This window comes from Phaenicophaeus curvirostris, chromosome 11 (assembly GCF_032191515.1).
Source record: "Phaenicophaeus curvirostris isolate KB17595 chromosome 11, BPBGC_Pcur_1.0, whole genome shotgun sequence".
NCBI classification, from domain to species: Eukaryota; Metazoa; Chordata; class Aves; order Cuculiformes; family Cuculidae; genus Phaenicophaeus; species Phaenicophaeus curvirostris.
Genome location: NC_091402.1, coordinates 2,917,317 through 2,944,396, shown reverse-complemented (window position 1 = coordinate 2,944,396; position 27,080 = coordinate 2,917,317). Strand labels below are relative to the sequence as shown.

At 47.0% G+C, this 27,080-nt stretch overlaps 1 protein-coding gene across 2 annotated transcripts in view; it reads right to left on the bottom strand.

Annotated features, from left to right (window-relative positions):
* The window catches only part of NUP210 (nucleoporin 210), a 72,156-nt gene extending 59,323 nt beyond the window's left edge, over positions 1-12,833 (bottom strand). For both annotated transcript variants that reach the window (XM_069865644.1, XM_069865645.1), the window contains exons 1-2: positions 12,673-12,833; positions 379-515 (exon numbers count right to left, since the gene is read on the bottom strand). In XM_069865644.1, coding sequence (XP_069721745.1) covers positions 379-515; positions 12,673-12,833 — 298 coding nt within the window. The remainder of the gene's footprint in view (positions 1-378; positions 516-12,672) is intronic.
* Between the last annotated feature and the right edge of the window lie 14,247 nt (positions 12,834-27,080).

Here is a 27,080-nt window from a genome sequence, read left to right as displayed (position 1 = left end):
TAAACCTCCCCTGGTGGAGCTTGAGGCCATTCCCTCTTGTCCTGTCCCCTCTCACTTGGGAGAAAGCCCAGCACCCTCGTCTCCACAACCTCCTTTCAGGTAGTTGGAGAGAGCAATGAGGTTTCCCCTCAGCCTCTTCTTCTCCAGGCTAAACACCCCCAGCTCTCTCAGCTGTTCCTCATAAGGCCTGTTCTCCAGCCCCTTCACCAGCTTTGTTGCTCTTCTCTGGACTCGCTCCAGAGCCTCAACATCCTTCTTGTGGTGAGGGGCCCTGAACCGAACACAGTTTGTGTGCTTCTAAATCTCTTATTTTGTTTCTGGAGGATGCCAGGATACCCAGAAACGGGCAGCAGTATGCAGAGAAAAGGTAAAACTTACTTATATCTTCAGCAAAGATGATACTTGTCAGACGGGTGGGCTGTGAGGACCGCGCCTGCACAAAAGCCTTTTGTGAACACTCACGCTCATCCTGATCCACTGCCTCTATGCTCGCAACTTCTGGCCTGGTGGAGGACCTACAAGATCATGTGGTTGAGTTAGCAAGGTTTAAGTTACTGCTAGAGAAAAAGCAAAGCTCTGGTTTAAAAGCCACTCAAACAATTCACACGAGACACACTCTGCAGTCAGGACCCAGCCTGCACAAGAGCTGGATTGCAACGGCTCCTGGACGATGTCAGCAGAAGCAAGTGTGAGCTGAGGAAGGAGGAAAACACAGAGCCCACCAGGGCCTGGGCTGACAAACACGCTGTTCTCTCCACCGTGGCACACTCGCTGCTGAATGCAACTCAGCTCAGAGCTATACCCAGCTACTTAATGAAGTTACAGAGCCTTTGGCCCAGCTGTTCCTTAGCTTAGAGGTGTGGAGCGAGCAAAGCCACATACAGAAAGCTGAAGTAGGAAGCACATAAATTTCAGCTAAAGCTCCATTCGCTACTTGTAATTGCTTTGTCAAAACACGCCTGACACAAAGGTCTGAGGAAACTGGAACATCTCCAAACCTTCCCTGATGACAGAACATCACGATTCCGTATGTCTGCTATGGCAGAGGCTCTGAACAACTGCGAAACAACATTTTTTAAGCAAGAAATAATTATAATAGTATTTAGTCTGTTTAGCTGAAGTAACGTGGTGTAAAACAGATAGAGCTGTATAATCATCTCTGGTGAAATGTAAGCCTGCAGGGAGCTTTAACTGAAAAAATGATGCACTTGTTCCTTCCTGCTCGGACTTGTGTGGCTTTTGTAAACACAACTGCTCTGTGAATGAGCCTGTGGGAAGCTCCCCATGGACACAGAGTCTGGTTCTCACTTCCCATGAGCCAGAAATATCAAGATGGGTGGGAAAAAAAATTTAAAAAAAGGGGTTTAAAAGTTATTAAAACCCAAACCTCTTGAGATGAAATTTGAGACTGCAGCAATAATACATCAGGGGCCTGAACATGGAGTGCTTAAGGCAACTGCAATGCTGAAGCACAGCATCCCTCTCGGGAGCAGCCGAAGAACACCCCTGCTCCAAATGGGATGAGCTGCTGAGTAACTGCTCTGGAGAACTGGGTCAGGGCTGCCCTGCTAAGCTCCTCGCTCGAGTTAACCCTGAGAGCAACTGCGCCGGGAGCAGAACGGCAGCGGCCGGCAGCTCACTTAAGCCACTAATGAAATAAGAGCCTGAAATAGTCCCTGCTGTTTGCCCAGGGATCCTGAGCCAAAGCTCCTTCACAAGGGCGCTTTGAAGGGCTGAAACAATGACAGAACGCACTGATGACAGAGCCGTTCATGAGCTGCTTCTCCGCAATGACCACAGCAGTTCCAGTGAAACCATTGCCCTGTCTGGCAAATGCAATCTAACCCGGGTGCTCCATCCCCAACTGGTACAGCTGGAGAAGCTCGGCTGACATACTTTTCCTTCGGAGGGAGTTCAAACCTGCCTACCAGTAATCTATGGGAAAAATCTACTCACTTAGCAGGGAGCTGGATGGGAATTCCAAACCAGCAGCACCATGTGGACCCCCCTCTCCACACACAGGCTCTGCCTACTTTTATTACTGACAGAACCAACCAATCCAAGACAGTGAGAAAAGCATTTCTTGCTAATAAAATTGCATCCATTTCCTAAAATACCACAATCAGGTATTTTCAGTTATCTTAGAGTAAACGGCTGCAGTCCAGCTGAGCATGGACCAACCTGGTTGTCACCATGGAATAAAACTGCAAGTCCTAATTTGAAACGTAAGCCAAGAAAAACACACTTCTGTGGAACAGAAACACACGTGTGTCAGCCTTCTGGTCTCCTACATACAGGGAGTGCAGGGACAGGACAAGGGGGAATGGTTTTCAGCTGCAAGAGGGGAGATTGAGGTGAGATCTGAGGAAGAAATGTTTTGCTGTGAGGGTGGGGAGGCCCTGGCCCAGGTTGCCCAGAGCAGTGGTGGCTGCTCCATCCCTGGACGTGTTCCAGGCCAGGTTGGATGGGGCTTGGAGCCCCTGATCCAGTGGGAGGTGTCATAGAATCCTAGACTGTTCTGAGCTGGAAGAGACCCACAAGGATCATCAAGTCCAACCCCTGTCCCTGCACAGGACACCCCAACATTCACACCGTGGGGCTGAGGGCGTTGGCCAAAGGCTTCTGGAATATTTTCAGGCTTGGGGCTGTGACTGCTTCCCTGGGAGCTGTTCCAGTGCTCCACCACCCTCTGGGAGAAGAACCTTTTCCTCATATCTAACATCACACTCCCCTGGCACATCTTCTTGCCATTCCATCGGGTCCTGTCATTGGTCATCAGAGAAAAAAGCTCAGCACCTGCTCCTCTTCCTCCCCTTGTGAGGAAGCTGTAGACTACAATGAAGTCTCCCCTCAATCTCCTCTTCTCCAGGCTAAACAGACCCAGTGACTTCAGCCGCTCCTCACACACTTCCCCTCTAACCCCTTCACCAACTCCACACCCTCCTCTGGAGTCTCTCCAGTAGCTTCAGATCCTTTTTATCCTGTGGCGCCCAGAACTGCCCCCAGTGCTCAAGGTGGGGCTGGATCAATGTGGACAATCCCCTCCCTCTCCCAGCTGGTGATGCCGTGCTGGATGCACCCCAGCCCTCTTGGCTGCCAGAGCACTGCTGCCCATGGCAGGGGTTGGATCTGGATGAGCTTTGAGGTCCCTTCCAAGCCAAACCATCCCATCATTCTATGACATGGGTCTGGATGTTATCACACTCGTCCACCCAAGCCACAAGACCCTAAAAGCCTCAAAGCCGAGGGCAGAGAAGCCCAGTCAGAATGTTGTTAATCGTGCAGGCTGGTGGCAGTGTATAGGCTCATTAGACACTGCACAGCGCTGTCTCGGGCAAAATTAATTAATTCAATGAATTATTAATTCATAATATTGGTCTGTTCCCAACAACATTCTGCTTCCACAAAGCCTAGACTTAAAGGATTTGAAACAACAGCAGAAACCACTAACACAGAAATGTCAAAATACCTGATCTGGTCAAGCAAAAACCAGCCCAGAGCAGTGTAAGCAATGGACAGTTCAAACACTGATTAGAAGCTTCGACCCGAGAACCATTATACTTGATACCTAAGCAATGTAAATAAACACGAAAATACTTTTCACACTAGGCTTTATACTATTTCTAACATAATTGGATTTATTTTCCATACCAGCAGCACCTTCACCTTTGCTATAAGGCAATTAAAATTTCAGAATGAACAATCATTTATTTTCCTGTTTTTCTTTAGCTTCTCAGGTAAACACAAAACAGTTACCCAGCATTCAGCAAGTTTTTTTACACAACATGAGGGTTCACAGCCAACAAGGCTTTTTTGGGACTTGGCTGGCAGGTTTTTTACACCGAGCACACAGATCTGACTTAATACGCACGCAGGCATTTTTAAATAAGCATTATATGTATGGAATTGACTCCTACTTGTGTTATTTAGTCCCTCATATTGCTCAATATTCTCTGCTGTTAGATTTTTTGATTATTATTAATTTGAGGGATTTATGTTCTTACAGTCTGAAATTAATTGTGTTTACAACACAATGGGGGTTTCACTTAGTTTTGTATTTGTTCTTTTAATATATCATTAGGTATTGCAATACATAACCACTACAGATTGCACTAATAGCAATGTTGTAAAACTGAAACTAATTACAGGGTATTTTTCAGACTAGAAAAAGGAAGGAACAAAGATAAACTGAAAGTTTGCACTAAATTTTAGCAGCAAGCTTACACACACTCCACAATTATAAAGGAATGTCTAAGCTCTTACAGCTAAATGCTGGTTAACTCTTATTTGTCACTGGAGCAGGGAACCTGAGCGTAGCTGCTATTTGGACTCTCAACAGCAGTTTAAAATAGGAGGTAGAATATCAGCTGTATTTCTTACATTTTAAATACAAATAGAGGTTAAGTTCTATCGCCAATAGGGTGTCTGCTTAGTTTAGGCAATTCCCTGAACGGGGCAGGTGAAGCAGAGCCCTTCTGAGGCCAACCTGAGTGACTATTGTTTGTTACACCACAACATATGAAATATTTATGACCCCTCGGTATCTGTTGACAGCTACACACGACTCCGGGTCAAGTGTGGAAAGGATAAGGCACAGATCAAACAGGGTGTACATCACAAGGCGTTGCTCTGCTCTAACGCACACAGCAATCGCTACTGTGCCCCTACACAGGCAACCAAAAAGAAACTTTTGCTTTAAGATTACATCAAAGACTGCAATTTATATCACCTCCCAATGATGGCAGCTCTTGGGCAGCGTGTCAGTGGGTGATACTGAGAGCTGGGCTTGTCAGAGGTCAAAAATAGCTCCTGAGAAGCCAGCAATGAGTCTGGCACTCACTCTTGGTCCCATGCCAGCATCCCTAAGAGAGAGCAAGGCAGGGGAGGAGACACTAGTAGAAAGAGTGAGGAGGTGAGGAAAAGAGCTCACAACGGTCCCAATATGTATTCCTTGCAGAGTAAGATCTTGCTTACAGAGGCACTTATGACACTTGCAATACAGCCCCCACTAGCCCTTCTAGCTCCCCAAACCTGCGCCTGCACTGCTGTAATCAGCTGCTCGCTAACACTGCACGTGAACACTTCAAGGACTGTGCTTAATTTATTTATCAGCTGGTTTAAAGGTAAGGCAAAAAATACTCTCTCTCCCTCGCTCTAGCAATAACCTGTTGATTCTTACTGCTTCGGCACTTTATATGGTTCTGTCAGCGTTTCAGACTAAACCCAACTCACTAAATTAGCAAAACTCCACCTGTGCAGACCCACTGTGACTGTCAGCTAAGCTTTCAGAATTTGTACCAGGCGTGTGGGCAGAGACGTAGCCAGCAGGAAATTGGGTAGTAAAGGCTTCCAAGAGTCTGGTAAGATTGGATCAACCAATACACTGGGTGCTTTATTTCTGGTCACTCGGGGGACTAACGTTGATGACACGCAAAAATGGGGAGAGAGATACAAGAGCCAGACCAGCGTCCCAGCAACTGTAGTTGTGTGATAAAAAAAATAGATTCCCAGGGAACCGAGTACATAGGAACTGAATCCATTCCAAAGAAAACACAGAGGGAGCCTGGCAGAGTTCCCTCAGCTCTTAAGGATTTTTAACAACACAGTGGCAGATTATCTCTCTGTTGTTCACTCAGTCCTCTCCTGGGATGCTTCTTATTGTACTGGGAAAACAAAAAGCAGCAAAAAAAAATTAAAATCCTCCATCCAGTTCTGCTTTAAAGACAAACAGAAACATCACACACCATGGAATGAGACAAGGATGAAGCTTTTGCTCACCGTATTTTACAACGGTGATCAGCTGGCACGCCCAGTAACTCCAACGGAAGCAAAGTTAAGCCAGTGACAATTGTTCTCAAAATCCAATCCAGATGCCTGACTGCAACTTGGATACTTTGCCAAATCAACGGGTAGCCAAAAGTATTTTATCATAAGCACTTATCTTTGAACCTTTTATAGCTGCAGGAAGGGAAACAGCAATGCTGCACAATCCCTCCGCGAGCCATCTTCCAGCTATGAGAATGCACTAAATAAAGGCTGGCTTACGCACCTTCTTCCGAGATCAGCTTTGGCTGAGCTCAAATTAGAAAATAAAACTAAAAACATAGCAGTGTACTTCCAAAACACAAATGTCACATTTTGCATTATTTCAAAGTATCCACTCTGTTAGACCTTCTCACATGCAGCCACCCTTAAAACTTCAGGTATTAAGGTGAGGCACATGCCCAAAGAGAGCAAAAAACATTTCATGGGTGTTCAGCAACGAAAGCTGCCAAAAATCAACAACCATCCCTTCTCTTCCTGTCCTCTCTCCCAGGCAGGTTGTGCTCAGAATCAGAAAACGTACTTTTCAAGAGTAGACTCGCACTGCAAGTCAACATGTCAGCTAAGAGGAAAAAATTAGTTCTTTTCAGTATTTTTTTATTATTATATGGATTGGTTGGAATAAGTCTGGAGGAGATCATAGAGACCCGAGGTCTGGAGGATCTCTCATCTGAGGACAGGCTGAGAGTGTTGAGGGTGTTCAGCCTGGAGAAGAGAAGGCTCCAGGGAGACAGACCTTAAAGCAGCTTCCAGTATGGTAAGGGGCTCCAGGAAAGCTGGGGAGGGGCTCTTGGTCAGGGAGGGCAGGGACAGGATGAGGGGCATTGATTCTGAGCTGCAAGAGGGGAGAGTGAAATGAGATCCTAGGCAGAAATGTTCTCCTGTGAGGGTGGGAGGCCCTGGCCCAGGCTGCCCAGAGCAGTGGTGGCTGCCCCATCCCTGGAGGGGTTCAAGGCCAGGTTGGATGGGGCTCGGAGCCCCTGATCCAGCGGGAGGTGTCCCTGCCCATGGCAGGGGGTGGAACTGGATTATCTTCATCTCCCTTCCAACCCAATGCATCCTATGGTTCTATGATTCCTCCTGCCTTTTCAACTCTGGCAGAACATCCCTGCCGCAGGCTCCTGCTCTGGTTCTGAGCCAACGCACTCAGGGAACAGACCTGAGCCGCAGCAGCACAGCCCGTCTCACTGCACTGACAAAGAGATCGCAACCCAACTCTGAGCTCGTTCTGGTGTCTGTCACAGCTTGAAGCCGCGTGAGGCAAGCACGGTGCACACAGCATCCCAGAGAGACAGTGTCCCGCTGCCTTGGAAGTAGGAAATGCAGAGCAGCTGCAAACCAAACAAGGAGTAAGGCCAGCAGATGCCAACCATAATTCAAGATGTCATTTCATAACATGGAAATTAACAGTTGATATGTCACACAAGGTGTTTTTCAGTGAGAGTCAAAGACGGGAGTATTTAGACCAGTGGTAAAACAGGTAATCGAGGAAACGGCAACAACAAACCCTGCAGAGCATCAGATATGGGACCGTCTCTTATGGCAAAGCAACAGACCTCGATAGCAACCCTCTGTTTGATATAAATTTCTAAAACACACAAGCCACCGTGTATGCCCCATGGAGCGATAAGAGCAATCTACAATGCGGTATCAGAAACACGACAAGATAAGGAGCTAGGAAACGAGCTTTGCCGGCCAATTCCTGCGGCTATAGTGCTGTGCACAGGGTTGGGTTCTCTGGATGTACCTGCGCTCAAACACAGCTCGGACACCACCCAGCCACTAGATCTCTCACTCCAGCACTCTGCTACAGCTCCTCTGCATTGGCAATTAGCTTTGTGTAACCTCCTCAGTGACAGCTTCAGGAGCACACACAAGCTCTTCTATTTAGGGAGATAATAGACTCTCCTTCATTATATTTGCAACAAACACCACTGTCCCCTTTGAAAAGTTTCCTAAAGCTGCAGCCTTTCACAGCAAATGCTTTGACTTCAATGGCCCGTGGCTCAAACTCAATCCCTTGTATTTCTAAAAGCTAATTCTTGAAGCTTAAAATTTCTACCAGTTCTCACCATGTCTCTCTATTCTATACAAGACATGAAATAATAATGCTACAGATATGTAAGCATGTTTATATGCTACAGACAATTTCTGCTGTAAATCTCCTGTGCAGTGGTGTACCTGGGGAAAAATGTTCTTTTGCTTTGAGTGTTCCCCTTCCCCCCCAAAAGTGTTATATTAAAGCACATTTCAAGGAGAGAATTCTGCTTCTGAATGCTTTCATTTTTCCAGGTTTAAGTTCCGGATTAAGGTAATTAAAAAGATAAATAGACATGTAATTTAAATGCTAAATATATCCACACAGACTGTGTTTCAACCCAGATGACAGTACAATATTTACAGATGGGAGAACTGTATAATTTGAAAACAAAGCTTTTACCAAAAAAAAAAAATTATACATAAACACATCCCAAACTCCAGAAGGCACAAGCATCTTGAAAATCAGACAATACTTTAAAGACATGCTTGTTACTATCAATGCTCCTAATCTGTTGGGATGACGATAAAATTTGACCTTTTCCGTTGAATCACTGGCATTCTCAGACACCACCACAATCACACTGAATATCTCCTGCTTTCAGAGGTAAACTTGAAGCCTCAAGGGAAAACTGGAAAGGAATAAGGTCACAACATGCCATGGACCAATTTTTCAAGAAATTGAACACTTGGGTATGAATTCTGAATGTCTGATGAGTAACGCAGTCCTTCAAATATTCAAAGGATGTCTTTTGAAGACCGATGCTGCTGTAAGATGAGAGAGCAGCTTTCATACGCTACCCCTAACCTTGCAATCACCCACAGTGCCTAACCACAGCACCCTCGCCGACACAAAGGGCCTGAATCTCATCATTTCCACTCCAAACCCCTGCTTTCCTGCATCCAACCCACCCACCACTTTACAAATCCCATGTGAGGAACAGCCACTACTTATGAAGTCACTCCATTTGGTACTTCCTAACTTCTCCAGTTTAATGACATCCCTCCAGTAACAGCAATTCCTGAGAGCATTGACAGGAAACTTGTCAATAAGCAGCTGTGGAGCTCTTTACCCCTCCAAAGTATGCTTCTTTCTGACACCATACAGCTCCAGACCTGCAGGGACAAGGATGCAGAGGGAAGGAGCCACCGATGCAACCCAGTAAACGTGCCTCAAGCATCACGACGAGCATTACTGCTTCTGCTCAGTCACACAGACATGGCTACTGCTTCCTTCTGATTGTTCTGCAAGCAGATGTGGAGTTTCACCACCCACATCCTGCCAGTCCCTGCAAAGCAGAAGTGAATAAATACACATCTACAACCCCGGTACAGAAAATGAGGACACACCCTGTATGAAGTTGGTATAGTTTCCTTAATTCTCATCCAAAATTAATCTCTGAAGGGCAGAGAGAGGAGACAATGGAACAGCATTTTGGTGCCTGTCTGCATGAGGGAAACAACATATTTCTGGTGACTGGTACCAATATCATAGAATCACCAGGTTGGAAAAGACCTCTTGGATCATCGAGTCCAACCATATCTAGCTGCCACTAAACCACGTCCCTGAGCACCTCGTCTACCTGTTTTTAAATACCTCCAGGGATGGTGACTCCACCACCTCCCTGGGCAGCCTCTGCCAGGGCCCGATGACCCTTTCTTTGAAAAAGTTTTTTCTGATATCCAGTCTAAACCTCCCCTAGCGCAGCTTGAGGCCGTTGCTCCTTGTCCTGTCCCGTCACTTAGGAGAAGAGGCCAGCTCCCTCCTCTCTACAACTTCCTTTCAGGTAGCTGTAGAGAGCAATGAGGTCTCCCCTCAGCCTCCTCTTCTCAAGGCTAAACACCCCCAGCTCTCTCAGACGTTCCTCATAAGACTTGTCCTCCAGCCCCTTCACCAGCTTCATATCCTCTGTTGTGCCTACAAATCACCCTCAGAGACAGACAGAATCGTTAAGGTTGGAAAAGACCTCTACACTCATCCAGTCTAACCACCGGCCCAACAGCACCGTGCCTACTAAACCATGACCCAAAATTCAACATCTACACGCTTCCTGAACCCCTCCAGGGCGGTAGACTCCATCACTGCCCTGGGCAGCCTCTGCCAGGGCTTCACTGCTCTGTCAGTAGAAACATTTTTCCTAATATACAATCTGAGCCACCCCTGGCACAACTTGAGGCCATTTCTTGTCATCCTATCCCTTGTTACTTGGAAGAAGAGACCAGCATCCACCACACTACAATGTCCCTTCAGGGCGCTGTAGAGAGCGATGAGGTCTCCCCTCAGCCTCCTCTCTAGGCTAAACAGTCCCAGGTCCCTCAGCTGCTCCTTGTAAGCCTTGTTCTAGAAGAGAACACAAACGCATGTGGAACAAATCTGGTATTTCCCCTAGAGTACAATCTTAAATCTTCAGCGAGACTTGGAAAGGTCTGCATACTTCTGAGAGCTGGAGAACGCCTGGCACTCGCAGGAGTGGCTGTGGCCAGCCCAGCATCACACAGCAGTTCACAGGCAAAACAGGAAAGACAGTCTATACCTCCTAGGTCTTATTTGATGAGTTTGTTTTTCAGCTCTGCACGATGTACTTCAACACATAAACCAAATCCTTTTAATGGCTGGACTTGATGATCCAGTGGGTCCTTTCCAACCTAGTGATTGTATGATTCTAGAGACTCAGTTTCCTTTAGAGATTAGAGTAAGGAAGATGAGAAATCCCATACTTTTGGAATTATCACTAAAACAGTCCATATAAAAATTAATCACAGAATAGTTTGGATTGGAACGGAGCTTAAGGATCATCATGCTGTGGGCAGGGACACCTTCATAGAACCACAATCATTAAATTACACAACAACAAGCAGCCCATCCAGTAACTTCCTTTCAGTGAACTTTTGGAGAAGCTCTGATTACCGCTCAAAACACCCTCAAATGTGTAAGCTGTCACAGATTGAAGGCTTGAAACCAGCCCAGGGATGACAAGCCTAAGACCACCAGGTAAATAAACCAATACAGAGTGAAAACATCACCCTACAGGATGTATTTCAGTGACTGTCAGCCACGATATAACAGCTGAAAACTACTACACGCATCCATCTGGCACATATGGAAGTTATCATCCCAAACATCTCTCGACTGCCACGTTTCTGTCAGGTGGGTACCGTCTGCTTGTTCCTGATCCAAATTACAATTCTGGTGTGCCAAAAGGAAGTCTAAGTTGGTAACACTTGTTTAAGGTGAAGACTGTGACACAGTTTCAAAGCCGGCACAGACGGTGGCATTTGCCTTTAGCGCCCAGAGCTGCCTCCTGCCAGCCTGGCCTCCCCTGCGCAAGGGGCTGGGGGCTCCTAGGCTTAAGTATCTCCCAAGCTCTCAGCACCGAAACCTCCAAATGAAAACGGGGAAAGCTTTATTCTTTTAAAACTAGACTTTTTTTGTCCTCAGGTGACGCACTGAGGGTGCTGCAGCACTGAGAGGCTCTCAACTTAGCTTGGTGCTATGACTCCTGTATATCCATATCCCAAACGTCGAACACGGAGCCATAAACTCCTCCACCACTGACCACAGCGAGGGAAGAGCTGCTACTACACAAGCAGCGTAAGCACGAGTCCTCGGTGCCGTCCCCACAGACACGGGGCTGCGGGGCAAACACGCACCAGGTGGTACTAGGGGTACATGAGGCAGCAGGGTGAGCACATAGGGTGCATGTGGAGGCAGGGCAGGCACCCCTGGGGAAGCAGGGTGGGCACACGGGGGGTATTTGGGGAAGCAGGATGGAGACATGGAAGTAAGGGGGGCACAAAGTGAAGCAGGGTGATGGGGAAACAGGGCAGGGGCAGATGGGGTACATGGGCAAGGGGTACATGGAGAAGGAGGGTAGACACACGGTGAACTGAGTGATGGGGAAGCAGGGTGGGCACACACGGGGGCATGTGGTGTATGGGAAACAGGATGGGCACAGATGGGGCACACATAGGGTATATAGGAAGCAGGATGGGCACAAATGGGGTGCACGGGAAGCAGTGCAAGTACATGAGGAGCCAGGCGGGCACAGAGGGGGTGTGCGAGAAGCCAGGTGGTCACACACGGGGTGCATGGGAAGTTGGTTGGGCACAGGTGGGGTGCACATGTGGTGTATGGGAAGCAGGGCAGGCACACACGGGGTGCACGGGAGGCAGGGTGGGCACAGACGGGGTACATAGGAAGCAGGGTGGGCACACATGGGGTGCTTGTGGTGCATGGGAAGCAGGGCAGGCACATATAGGGCGCATGGGATGCATGGGAAGCAGGGTGGGCAGATATGGAGAATAAATGGGGTGAATGGGAAGCAGGGTGGGCACACATGGGGTGAATGGGAAGCCAGTTGTGCACACATGGGGTGTGTGGGAAGCAGGATGGGCACACATGGGGTGCTTGGGAAGCTGGGGGTCAAACATGGGGTGCCCGGGATGCACGGGAAGCAGGGTGGGCACACATGGGGTGCGCAGGAAGGAGGGTGGACACACATAGGGTGTGTGGGAAACCGGGTGGGTGCACATGGGGTGCACGTGGTGCACGGGAAGCAGGATGGGCAGACATGGGGTGCACAGCATGCAGGATGGGCACCCATGGGGTGAATGGGAAGCCAGTTAGGCACACTCAGGGTGCATGGGAAAAGGGACGGGCACATGGGGTGCACGGGAAGCAGGGTGGGCACACATGGGCAGCATGGGAAGCGGGGGGGGGGGGGTCACACCTGGGGTGCATGGGAAGCGGGGGGGGGCCGCCCCGGGGCGCCGGGCGGGCAGCCGCGGGGCACACGGTCTCCCCGCACTCACCAGCGGTAGCAGCCCTCGCTGGCCGCCAGCGTGAAGTTGACGCGGGTGCCGCGGGTGAAGGGCAGCAGCACCTTGGGCGTGTTGAGCCGCGAGCCGGCGTTGGGGCGCGGGCAGAGCAGGAGCAGCAGCAGCGGCAGCAGCGGCGGCGCAGGGGGAGCCATCGCGGCGGCGGGGACGGGGCGGGGCGGGGCCGGGGGAGGCGGGAGGCCGAGGAGGCTGGCGGGCGGCGGGGGGGGGGGGGGGGGCTGCAGGGTCGGGGTGCGGGCAGGTCTGTACAGCAGGGTCTGCGGGTGCAACAGGATCTGGGGGTGCAGAAGGGTCTGAGGAGTGCAGCCAGGTTCGCACAGCAGGGTCTGGGTGTGCAGCAGGTTTGCACAGCACAGTATGGGGGTGCAGCAGGGTCTGCGGGGTGTGGCAGGGTCTGGGGGTGCAGCCAGGTCTGCACATCAGGGTCTGGGGTGCAGCAGGGTCTGGGGTGCAGCCAGGTTTGCACAGCAGGGTCTGGAGGTGCAGCAGGTTCTGGGGTGCAGCCAGGTTCGCACACCAGGGTCTGGGCTGTACGGCAGGGTCTGAGTTGCAGCACGATCTGGGGTGGGTGCAGCGGGGTCGGGGTTGGGTGGAGCTGGGTCTGGGATACGGCCAGGTTTGCACAACTGGGTCTGGGGTGCAGCACGTTTGGGGTGCAGTGGAGTCCGGGTTGCAGCCAGGTTGGGACAGCCTGGCCTAGGGGTGCAGTGGGGTCTGCACAGTGGGGTCTGCAGGATGCAGTACGGTCTGGGGTGCCAGTCGAGGAAGGGGAGACCCATGCGCTGAGGAGTGCTGGCTAATGAAGGCAGAAAGAGTAGAGTCATGCTTTAAATTGGAAGGGAGAAGAGGTGGATTAGACATTACAGAATCACAGAATCACCAGGTTGGAAGAGACCCACTAGATCATGGAGTCCAACCATTCCTATCAAACACTAAACCATGCCCATCAACACCTCATCCACCCATCCCTTAAACCCCTCCAGGGAAGGTGACTCAACCACCTCCCTGGGCAGCCTCTGCCAGTGCCCAACGACCCTTTCTGTGAATTTTTTTTTCCTAATGTCCAGCCTGAACCACCCCCGGCAGAGCTTGAGGCCATTCCCTCTCATCCTGTCCCCTGTCACTTGGGAGAAGAGCGCAGCTCCCTCCTCTCCACAACCTCCTTTCAGGTAGTTGTAGAGAGCAATGAGGTCTCCCCTCAGCCTCCTCTTCTCCAGGCTAAACACCCCCAGCTCTCTCAGCCGCTCCTCATAAGGCCTGTTCTCCAGCCCCTTCACCAGCTTCGTTGCTCTTCTCTGGACTCGCTCCAGAGCCTCAACATCCTTCTTGTGGTGAGGGGCCCAGAACTGAACACAGGATTCGAGGAGCGGTCTCACCAGTGCCGAGTACAGAGGGAGGATAACCTCCCTGGACCTGCTGGTCGCGCCGTTTCTGATACAAGCCAAGATGCCATTGGCCTTCTTGGCCACCTGGGCCACTGCTGGCTCATGTTCAGTCACTGTCAACCAACACCCCCAGGTCCTTCTCCTCCAGGCAGTTTCCAGCCAGACTTCTCCTAGTCTGTAGCACTGCATAGGGTTGTTGTGCCCCAAGTGCAGGACCCGGCATTTGGCCTTGTTAAACCTCATCCCATTGGTCTCAGCCCAGCGGTCCAGCCTGTTCAGATCCCTTTGGAGCCTCCTGACCCTCCAGCAGATCCACACTTCCACCCAGCTTAGTGTCTTCTGCAAACGTGCTAAGGGTGCACTTAATGCCTTCATCCAGGTCATTGATAAAGAGGCTTGTGGTGATAGGACAAGGGGCAATGGGTATAAACTGGAGAGGGGCAGATTTCGACTTGACATAAGGAGGAATTTCTTCACCATGAGGTTGGTGAGGCCCTGGCCCAGGTTGCCCAGAGCAGTAGTGGCTGCCCCATCCCTGGAGGTGTTCAAGGCCAGGCTGGATGGGGCTTGGAGCTCCTGATCCAGTGGGAGGTGTCCCTGCCCATGGCAGGGGGTGGAACTGAGTGGGCTTTAAGGTCCCTTCCAGCCCAAACTATTCTATGATTCTATGATTCTATGATTTGCTTGTTTAGAAACTTCGAACACTGCTGAGAGTGCCCTTGAAAGACCATTATATTTTCGAAGTCAGAAGTCAGGCTGGTTTTGCAATCTTCATTTGTCCTTGTTGACAGCATGCGTTTATATATTTCATCATAGCAGCTTGTATGTAATGGTAGGATCTCTTCACCATTCATGGTGCATGAGAAAGGTCATGCTCCTGGAATTAATCAAAGCTATTTAGTGGATGAAGTTATTGTGAGGAGCATCTGCCTTTCATGACCTATGGCAGAGGGGTGGTATATATTCAACAAGAGAAGGGATTTTAAGAAGGGGAGAATCATCTTTGACTAAAGCTATTTGAATTCTGCCCAAGAGTATCAGATGCTGGCCAGGGACACCACCTGAGAATTTACGCAGTTCTAATTTAGGTAGCATAGAAGCTAGCCAGATTTTATCTAGTGTAAGCAAATAAACTTATGGACCTTCTATTTACCTAGGAGTATTTTTTTACCAATATTTATTCACCTAGTGTTTTATTTATCTTTACCTCAGCAAGTCTATTCCATTTTGTATCCCAGAGGGCTCTGTGCTGCTGGGCAGTTCACTTCTCACTGCAGCTCCTGTTTGTATATTACTCATTTCCTGAATGCACATCTTGAAATTGTGTGGTCTGATTTAGAGAAGAGCTGAACTTTACAGCTGCAATTTAAGTTGCTGGGAGCTGGGCCCAGAAAGATGTATGGTATTGAAAGCTGTAGCAAATCAAGCCACTACACCTTAAATTGCTCCCCAAAATACAGAGTTGGTTGGTTTTTTTCCCCTTACTCTTTCTCCCAGTCAACATGTAACCTTCCTTATGGTTAAGAAGATAAGTTCAGTAAAGACTCAGATATTCAGGAAGGATATGATAAAATAGCCCACAACTACATCAATACAGTGTGTTTACAGTTAGTGTAATTACAACTGAGTAGGTAAGCAGTAGATAGTGAGTACCTTGCATCCTGTGCTGTGAACGAGGTGAGAAAATGTCTGTATCTTCATAGTTCCTGTCTTTTAAGAGCAGGTCTGGCAGTCTCAGTGTGTCTTTACTTTCTTTCATCTGCAGTGTCTGATGATGAGTATTCAATGTGTTACTGGAAAATTATTGTTGTCTCAAGTAGACTTGAGTGATTTTCATAAAGAACAGCAAAGTGCACTTAGGACCTCAGAGCTTTTTGATGAAACGTGACAGTTAAGTACAGCAAGTAAATGTCTGGCATTGCTTTCAGTGCATACTCAAAAGCGAATGAAGAAATCGTCACAGTAGAATAAGGCAGGAGACGTTGATGAGCAACTCTACAGTTTCCATTGTACAGTAGATATATGAAGTGGCTTTTCTCGATGATCTGATGGGTCTTTTCCAACCTGGTCATTCTATGATTCTATGGTTGAACTCAATGATCCAATGGGTATTTTCCAACCTGGTCATTCTATGGTTGGACTCCATGATCCGATGGGTCTTTTCCAACCTGGTCATTCTATGATTCTATGATTCTGCTTACTAAAATTGCAAGTCATGTGTTGCAGCGCTGTGTTAGCGCTGGAGACTGGTTTTGGCTAGCGAAGACTCTGCTGGGAGACAGACTGGGTGGCTGCATGCTCTGGGAGAAGTTGCTAACATCATGGGTTGACTTAGCATGGTCCCTGCAGTACTTTGCTTTCTTTTTCCATACTGCAGTGATGAGGCCAGTATGGAGTCAGTGCATCCCTCTTGGACTAAAATGACAGTGCAAGGAACAAAAAAATACCTCCAGGCAGCAGGGTGGTTAGCTGGGTTGGCAGAGAATTGGAGCAGAATGAGTGCATCAGGAACACGAGATAGTTTTACATGCATATCAATGTACACCAGAGTCAGTCTGATAAAGAACAAATATGGAAATTTCTTAGTCACAAAGAATGCAATTATAAAATGATAGAGGGAGTACTTTAATGAGCTCCTTAATTGTGAGAGGGATAAAGGCAAACAATACATGGTTGTTCTTCAAGCAGCTGAGCCATTTGTGGAAGAATTACATTTTAAAGAGATTTAAGAGGTAATCAAAATACACACAGTAAATAACAAAACACCAGGTGCTGATAAAGTTTCTGCTGAAATATGAAAATAAAAGAGGGAGAATTACTTAAAAGTTTTACAAACTCCGTTGGTCTGAAGATCTGAAAATATTCCCAAGGAGGCAAGGAGACACACTCATATTAAATCGTAAGAATAACAGACTGTTAGGTTTGGGTTGGAAGGGACCTCAAAGCCCATCCAGTTCCCCCTCCTGCCATGGGCAGGGACACCTCCCACTGGATCAGAGGCTCCAAGCCCCATCCAACCTGGCCTTGAACCCCTCCAGGGATGGGGCAGCCACCACTGCTCTGGGCAACCTGGGCCAGGGACTCCCCACCCTAAGAGGAAAATATATCTTCCTCAGATCCCATCTCAGTCTCCCTTCTTTCAGAGGAAAACCATTTCCCCTAATCCTATCCCTGTATTCCATGATCAAGAGCCCCTCCCCAGCTCTCCTGGAGCCCCTTTCAGTACTGGAACCAGCCTGGCACTTCATATTTAAAACTTTCTAAATTATTTCAGTCTTTAAAGATGCTTCTCAAAAAAACCCAAACCAAAACAAAAACACCCCTTCAAAAAAACCCCAAACCACCCCTCCAAATATCCCAAATCTGAATAATGCAGCTTAGAGGTGAAATGCCAGCAAGATCATAAAGCAATGAGCTGTGGGAGATTATTTTGAAGTGCACTGGGTGAAGCTGACTCAAGAGAGTTCCAAGCACAACCGTGGCAGGTAATTCTGTCCTTGTGTGTTAACCACGTAGGGTCGGCTCTAGGTCCTATCAGCAGCTAAATGCATTGGGTACAATTTAATTATGAGAACAGTTTCATTAAACTGGAAGAATCAGGGTTCACACAGCAGAATGATAAAAAATATTCCATGAGATCATGCTCATGAACCTCTCAAATAAAATGATATTTGATTTAAAGGCTAAGGAGTGACTGGCAAATCACATTAATGCATTTAATGAAAAGACTGCGCCTCAAGGGATTAAGCTCCGGGTGAGAAAAGATGGGGAGTTGCCTATACCAGGCTGAGCAGGAGATGAAAAGGGCAGGTTAATAGCCTCGTAGAAAGAAAGTGGCCTGGGAATAGTAACTTGAGTTGAAAAAAACAGTGATGGACCTTCTCTTTTCTGACGGTCTGTGTTTAAGCTGAAGAGGAGGCTACAAAGATGATCCAAGGGCTGGAGCACCTCCCGTACAAGGACAGGCCGAGCAAGTTGAGGTTGTTCAACCTGGAGAAGAGAAGGCTCTGAGGAGAACTTATAGTGACCTTCCAGTGCCTGAAGGGGCTACAAGAAAGCTGGCGAGGGACTGTTAATTCTTGGGCAGCCTGATCCAGTGGGAGGTGTCCCTGCCCATGCAGGGGGGTTGGAACTCGATGATCTTTAAGGTCACTTCCAACCCAAACTATTCTATAGTTCTAAGGGTAAAACAATATCCTGCAAAAATTGCTGGGAACGATGGTCAGGTTTCTTCCTCCTTATCAGGTTGCACCTTACAACGCTGCCCCATCTGTGTCTGTTGTACCCATCACTGATCCCAAGTACAGTGCTTTACACGTGTTTCCTGGCTTAGCAGCTTTCATTGCTGGGCTGTTTTCCTGTTTAGTTTCCGGTCTGGTTCCATCTTTGCAGCTGCAGAGCCTTGCAGAATATCTCCACCACAGAAACATAAGTCAAATAAGTGTTTGAAGTAGTCCAGTATATGAAAAGATATTTAAAAACAGTCAACACAGGAACAAGATTACAACTGGTGACCCTTGGCAGTAGCAAAGGCTCCAGTTCATATATTGTTGTGTTTGAGCATGTGGTTATAACCATCCAGTATTTAAAAATCAAATGGAAAGTCTTACATATGTACAAACATATGCAGCTATTAAACTTGACTTTTACTCATTAATTAGGCATTGCTCCTGCCACGAGGTGTGCACAGGAGAAGTCCTTGCCTTGGCATCGTGTCTCCGTTTAGCTGCTCCTGCCTGCCCAGAGCGATGATATTGTAAGGGGGAGCATTGCACTTCATTACTTTAAAACAGGTGTCAGAGACTTATTTACAGAGTACATAAAACAACATGCCTTTTTTTTTCAATTATTCATATCATTTTCTCTATGAGCGGAACTGCCATCTTCCATTTACTGTGTTAGACTTTCTCTATTTCCGTACGCTTATTGAACATTTTGTGAGAGCATCCTCAGCCTCACAGCCCTCCTCTACAGAAGCAATGATGGATCGATAGCATCTAGAAGACTGAATACTTTGGTTATGCCTGCCAGTATTTTCCTTCCAAGAGGAGACGTTTAGCCGAAGGAAGGCATAAATTCACTAAACTTCTAAAATTAAGGCAGGCAGTTAATGGTAATATGGAAGGAAAAAATAAAATTCCATCAAGGTTGATTTCCTTCAAATTATTCAGGAAGAGGCACTAGTGTTTCGGAAAATCACTAAAATAAGGGCCCAGCTCGCCGTGCTTTGCGTAGTCTCATCTGCCAAGGATGTCACTGGGAGTTTTTGAATGTGTACCGGGTAAATAAGATTGAGTCCCAAAAGAGAAATGTCGCTCCTTTTAAGTCTCTACTCTGATTGTCCAAATCCATTTGCTCTGCAAGACTTTCCCAGGTGGCATAAAACCCCAAGACCTTACTCAGTTATTCAGGTGGAGTCTGATAACACCGAGATTATGAAACAGGAACATCAGATAAAAATATACATTTTTCACTTCAATGTTTATCTACCTTTCTAATGTAAATTTATGGTTATTAGAGGAGGTTATTTATAGCCATCTTTTCAAAGTGTAGCATAATCGTGCTTTTGCCGGGTGCCTTTTTACGCAGGTAGAAATCATATTAATGAGTTACTCACTGAACAACTGAGCGAATGCGTGAGTGATGAGGATTCACAAGAAAGAGACAAGGAACAAACGAACAAAAATCCCCACCTTTGTTTCCACTTTAAACACATCAGAATACATTGAGGAAAACACAGTAGTCTTAAATTAATACCATTTATAAATAGGCATGTGAATATGTTTAATGGCTTCGTTAATAGTACCAAGGAAAGTAAGTTGTGATCTTCTCAAGGTTACTTGGTTTCAAATTGTGGTAAGTGCACCTCAAATTTTAGGTAGGAGATCAAGTACAATAATTTTGAGTCTTTTTAAATCTTAACACGTTTTTCAATGGGTTTGTTATTTTTTGTTTTGACAGACTGAAAGAGTTGAAGTTGTTCAGCCTGGAGAAGAGAAGGCTCCATGGAGAACTTAGAGCGACCTTCTAGTATCTGAAGGGGCTACAAGAAAGCTGGGGGGGAGCTTCTTACAAGGGCATGTAGTGAGAGGACGAGCGGGAATGGCTTTAAATTGGAAGGGGAAAGATTTAGCCTAGATATTAGGAAGAAATTCTTCATAACGAGGGTGGTGAATCCCTGGCCCATATTGCCCAGAGCAGTGGTGGCTGCCCCAGCCCTGGAGGGGTTCAAGGCCAGGTTGGATGGGGCTTGGAGGCCCTGATCCAGTGGGAGGTGTCCCTGCCCATGGCAGGAGGTGAAACTGGAGGATCTTTAAGGTCCTTTCCATTCCAAACCATTCCATGATTCTATTCTGTTCTATGTTTGAAACATCAGGATGGGACAATTCATAAAATTCCATCATCCTTTCTATTTTCCCCATTCTCTTCTGACCTCACTTATCCCAACACTGGCAATGATCTGGAGGGCCTTATGCCTACAGAGCAAAGCCGCCAGCTTTCCTCTGTGTTACTCCCTCTCTACTGGCCATCTATAGTGTGCATTTCAACTGTAAAATTACAATTTATTCAAAATAAATTCTATTTTTTCCCTTCTAGTATATATGTAAGTACAACAAATTCAGCACCTCTTGCTGATCTTGAAGAAACCGAACACAAATTCTATTAATAATGAGTCCTTCCAAGGGACATTTCACTTACTGCGGTGAAATGATAGTAGAAAAGGTGCTACAATATGTAACAGAATATAACGTCATGCACACATTGCACCGAAGTAAACTAATTTCTGTTTTGTCTCCTTAATTCCTTTCAGGGTCACTTTTCCAGGTTGGCCTCCTACTCATCAGCTTACCTCAGGGAATGGAACATTCACCACCGGAAAAAAAGGTATCGTTTGTGAAGTATAAAGGTTGTCTTTAATATGAGTTTCCAACTGCAGTTTTGTAACAAAAAGAGCTAAATATAATCTCACTGAGACAAATTCGCTACAGACGGTGAGGCACAGGACAGAAGTTTTAAAGATCTCTTGTTTTTTTTAAATACTTTGAGAATCTTAGCAAATCAAGGTCTACTCCCAGCAACTCTGACACAGTTTGCATAAGTAAAATTGTGCCCAGGCTGGCAAAGTGGAGAACAGCAAGCTGAGCTCCATGGCGTTTGGTGCAGGTCTGAACTGTGCTGCCTGTGGCTGTCTCCATACATGGACATCTTTTACCTGTTTTGGGATTTGTTTCTGTGTTGACTCAGACTCATCCTAGCTACATGCACACCTTGGTTTCACTCTTGCTGTTTCTCCCCTGCATCTCACGCTGCCACTATACCACCAGTATTGTGTGCTTCATGGGGATTTATTAAGTGGGTTTTCACAGGTTCCCATTTTGCAGACCTGCAACTAAAACCCATGAAAGGCTTCTTAGATTATGCCAGAAATTCCATTCTAAATGTTCAATATCCCTGTCTGCAGTATGGTGGCCCATATCTGGAAACGTGAAATGTTTTGCTGTGAAGGTGGTGAGATTGCCCAGAGCAGGGGTGGCTGCCCCATCCCTGGAGGGGTTCAAGGCCAGGCTGGATGGGGCTTGGAGCCCTTGATGCAGTAGGAAGTGTCCCTACCCAGGACAGGGGGTAGAACTGGATGGGCTTTGAGGTCCCTTCCAACCCCAACCATTCCATGATTCTGTGATCACACATTAGTGGCCTCTATCTGCCTTCAGGCATCTTGTAAAATCTTCCTCTAACCTAAGTGAAGGAATCTGCTTTGACCAGAACCTATATTGAAAACTTCAGTTTCCCCAAGAACTTCATGGCTTCCTATGAAAAGGGCTATTAGCCCACAAATCCAGATAATTGAAACATTGATAATTAAAATGTATTCTTACACCTGTATACTTTTTGTGAACTTTTGTGCTAATAAAATTTGATTTTTCAAAATGTTCTTGAATTAAGGAGGTTCATTTCAAGAGCATGTGAATATTCATTAGCATTTTTGCATTGTTCTTCTAGCTCTCTTTTGGTACAAAGTTCAAACAACAGGATTTGTACTTGGAAGACACTAATTAGTGAGTATTTTAAAGCTGCTGTATAAGTTACACACTTTTTAATATGCTGACGTATAATAGTTTCATAAATAACTCTATGTTTATAACACATACCTAAGTTTTAATATGTTTGCTTTTATAACAGTGGCAGAACACTAAGAAACTGCCCCTTTTTTGCGTGGCATGGTGGTGTTTGTTCCAAATACATTTTTTGCTCACAGAAATGCCCGCTACAGATACTCATCAGACTGTCAGAGACATGCCAGGCATCTCCTGATATCCAGAAAAACTAACTGGCTCTGACAAGGAAGCACGTCCTGCCAATGTGATTAGAGCTACAGCAGTCATCAGTTTAGTTCATTTTGTTCATCTTTTTCTTCAGGCTTGATTAGCTTGAAGTTTTATACCTTGTCTTCTCAGGATCCAATATCTAAACAAGTTCTGGTGTTCTGAGGGTATTCTAGCCAAGGCACTTTTAAAAATCTCAGAGGAAAAAAAATCCTTAAGGGACTGTTCACAGCTCAATGTTTCTGTAAGCAGCAAGTGAAGCAGGCATACAGAGGGGCTATTTCCTCTAGGAAAAAACAATGCCAACATTGTCTCCATTTTTAAAAAGGGTGGAAAGGACCTTGGGATCTACCAACCTATCAGCCTCACCTCTGTGCCTGGGAAGATCACAGAACAGATCCTTCTAGAAGCTCTGCTAAAGCACATGGAGGACAGGGAGGTGATTTGAGAGAGACAGCATGGCTTCACCAAGGGCAAGTCCTACCTGACCAACCTGGTGGCTTTCTATGATGGGGTGACCGCAGCAGTGCACATGGGAAAAGCAATGGTTGTGATATGTCTGGACTTCCATAAAGACTTTGACACGTTTCCCCATGACATCCTTTCTAAACTGGAGATATATGGATTTGATGGGTGGACTGTTCAGTGGATAAGAAACTGGTTGGATGGTTGTATTCAGAGAGTAGTGGTCAATGGCTTGATGTGCAAATGGAGATCCATGACTAGTGGTGTCCCTCAGGGGTCCATACTGGGAACAGGGCTGTTTAATGTTTTCATTGATGATAGAGAGCTTAAAAGCACCCTCAGCAAGTTTGCAGATGACACCAAGATGAGTGATGCAGTTGCCACATCAGGACAGGATGTCATCCAGAGGGACCTGGACAAGCTGGAGAAGTGGGGCTGTGAGAACCTCATGAGGTTCAACAGGGCCAAGTGCAAGGTCCTACACCTGGGTCGGGGCAATCCCCGATCTCAAAACAGGATGGGGGACGATGCGATTGATAATGGCCCTGCGGAGAAGGACTTGAGGGTGCTGGTCGATGAGAAGCTTGACATGAGCTGCCAATATGCGCTCACAGCCCAGAAGGCCAAGGGTGTCCTGGGCTGCATCAAAAGCAGCGAGGCCAGCAGGGTGAGGGAGGGGATTCTGCCCCTCTGTTCTTCTCTTGTGAGGTATCATCGTGAGTGCCCAGTTCTGGAATCCCCAACATAATAAAGAGATGGAGCTGTTGGAACGGGTCCAGGGGAGGCTACAAGGATGATCCCAGGGCTGGAGCACCTCCTGTACGAGGACAGGCTGAGAGAGTTGGGGTTGTTCAGCCTGGAGAAGAGAAGGATCTGGGGAGCCCGTAGAGCAGCTTCCAGTACTGAAAAGGGCTCCAGGAGAGCTGGGGAGGAGCTTTTTACAGGGGGCTGTAGTGATAGGACAAGGGGGAATGGCTTTAAATTGGAACGGGGAAGATTTACATTAGACATCAGAAAGAAATTCTTCATGATGAGGGTGGGGAGGCCCTGGCCCAGGTTTCCCAGAGCAGTGGTGGCTGCCCCATCCCTGGAGGTGTTCAAGGCCGGGTTGGATGGGTCTTTGAGTGACCTGATCCAGTGGGAGGTGTCCCTGCCCATGACAAGGGGTGGAACAGGGGTGTCCCTTCCAACCCAAACCATCCTATGATTCTTTGACTCTCTTTTTTTTTAATCTGGTTTTGCTTCTTCCTTCAGGGTTCTGCTTTTTTCACCAGTTCCATAAAGGTCAGTCAAAACTGCAGATACTTGCAGAATTTTGGATGGTTGGGTCGTTTTTATTCCCTTCAGATGAGAGATAAAGCACAAGTCATCCTGATTTTCACCATCAACACTGTTGTTCTTAGCAGAGAATTAAATTCATTAAGCTGTCAGCATTCAATTCAGTAGGAGGTTAATAAGAGTATGTTTCAAGGATCTGTACTGTAGTGAGTATTTAATACATTCATTAATTATCCAGAAAGGCAGAAATGAGGGGCAGAACAAAAAAATTAGGTCAGCAGGATTTGCAGATGACAAAATTCTTTCGTGTAAGTCTTTGTAAAAGAAGGCTGTGATGAACTTCGCAGAAACAGAACTAGACAAATTGGCAGCTGAATGGTTGATGGAATTCAGACATTGACAGATGCAGGGTAGAGCGCGTTAGAATGAGAAGTCTGAACTGCTTGTGTGCATGGCCCTGTCCTAACTTATCACTGACTGCTGAGGGAAATAGACCACCCAGTGCAATTAAAAGCTCTTCTCAATGCCCGGCAGCAGTCACCATCTAAATAAGGTGTTAAAATGGGAAAAAAAAACAGCACAGGAAAGACCCACAATATAGTGAAAAAAATTGAGTTCCAGTTTTACTTTAACCTTCACAATATGGTAAGGTCATTCTGTATCATATGAGATATGACAGGAGAGGACTGTGTCTTTAATAATTCCAAAATCCATCATCAAGGCTATTTGGGTTCTGACACAAGAAGCTGGAAACCCATTGTTAGAACCCATGCTGGGTCGTGCAGGCATCTCTGAAGCTGGTTTGCCTCCTTTTGCTTTTCATTATCAAGCTCGGTGCCACTTGGCGACACTCTTGATGGTACTTCTGTCGATTTATCAAGAGAAGAGCCGCTCTCTACAAGATGTCATCAGTCTACTTTTATTCATTTATGATCACCCTGAGCGCATCAACATCAATCTTCCACTTTATTTCTCCTAACTAGCTGGCATCTTGATGACACCGGTTTTTATGTCCTTTATAAATGTTTCCTCTTGGGATCCTGGAGCCACATTTGTATTCTCCCTTTTCCCCATTTGCTTTTCTTATTGGTTTTGGTTCCCTTTGAGTAAGTTCTTGCTATCTCAGATCAGTGCTCTGCACAACAAGCATACTGATCAGGGGATAAAGAGACGAGAAGATCAACTTAGAAGTTCGTTAGCACTACATATGCTGAGGTTAGAGCCAAGGTTAGTTACACTGTAAGCAACAGTAATCCTACAAGACTAAATATTTTTGTAAGATGAACTCTGTTCCAGCAGAAATCACAGGTTTTATTTTTCTCCAGTGGAATTGTTGCACCTTTGAAATTCTGGTTGATTTTAGTAGAAGTGGACCAACGTTTGCTCTTGCTTCTCTCATGTAAGAGGTTTGCAACAAGTTGTGTGAAACACATGAATGAAATTAGAAGAATCTCCATAGCCTAATATCGGCTTATTTTACAATCACAATTTTCTAAAATTCTTTAAGCATTTCAGATAAGAACCCCCATGCTGCTTTATGTAACTCAGTATCTGAAATACCCCACCTTGAGCACTGGGGGCAGTTCGGGTATCACAGGATAAAAAGGATCTGAAGCTACTGGAGAGCGTCTAGAGGAGGGCGTGGAGTTGGGGAAGGGTTTAGAGGGGAAGTGTGTGAGGAGCAGCTGAACTCATTGGGTCTGTTCAGCCTGGAAAAGAGGAGACTGAGGGGACACCTTATCGTGCTCTTCAGTTTCCTCGCAAGGGGAGGAGGAGCAGGTGCTGAGCTCTTCTCTCTAGTGACCAATGACAGGACCCGATGGAATGGCAGGCAGATGTGCCAGGGGAGGGTTAGGTTGGACATCAGTAAAAGGTTCTTCCCCCAGAAGGTGGAAGAACTCCTTGTCACGGCCCAAAGCCTGACAATATTGCAGAAGCCTTTGGCCAACACCCTCAGCCCCACGGTGTGAATGTTGGGGTGTCCTGTGCAGGTACAGGAGTTGGAGAGATGATCCCAGTGGGTCCCTTCCAGCTCAGGACATGCCATGATTCTATGAAGATTGAAAGCAACTCTGCAGCACAGAGTTTCACTTTGTTAATTATTTCCCCATATTTTTATGCAATAGTTTAAATTAATTACAAGGATGCCCGTTTTAGCTCTCTGCTTATCAAATCAAATCACAGAATCGTAGAATCATAGAATCGTAGAATCATAGAATCATAGAATCACAGAATCACCAGGTTGGAATAGACCCACTGGATCATCGGATCATCAAGTCCAACCATTCCTGTCAAACACTAAACCATGCCCCTTAGCACCTCGTCCACCCATCCCTTAAACCCCTCCAGGGAAGGTGAATCAACCACCTCTCTGGGCAGCCTCTGCCAGTGCCCAATGACCCTTTCTGTGAAAAATTTTTTCCTGATGTCCAGCCTGAACCTCTCCTGGCAGAGCTTGAGGCCATTCCCTCTTGTCCTGTCCCCTGTCACTTGGGAGAAGAGCGCAGCTCCCTCCTCACCACAACCTCCTTTCAGGTAGTTACAGAGAGCAATGAGGTCTCCCCTCAGCCTCCTATTCTCCAGGCTAAACACCCCCAGCTCTCTCAGCCGCTCCTCATAAGGCCTGTTCTCCAGCCCCTTCCCCAGCTTTGTTGCTCTTCTCTGGACTCGCTCCAGAGCCTCAACATCCTTCTTGTGGTGAGGGGCCCAGAACTGAACACAGGATTCGAGGAGCGGTCTCACCAGTGCCGAGTTCAGAGGGAGAATAACCTCCCTGGACCTGCTGGTCACGCCGTTTCTGATCCAAGCCAAGATGCCATTGGCCTTCTTGGCCACCTGGGCCACTGCTGGCTCATGTTCAGTCGCTGTCAACCAACACCCCCAGGTCCCTCTCCTCCAGGCAGTTTCCAGTCAGACTCCTCCTAGTCTG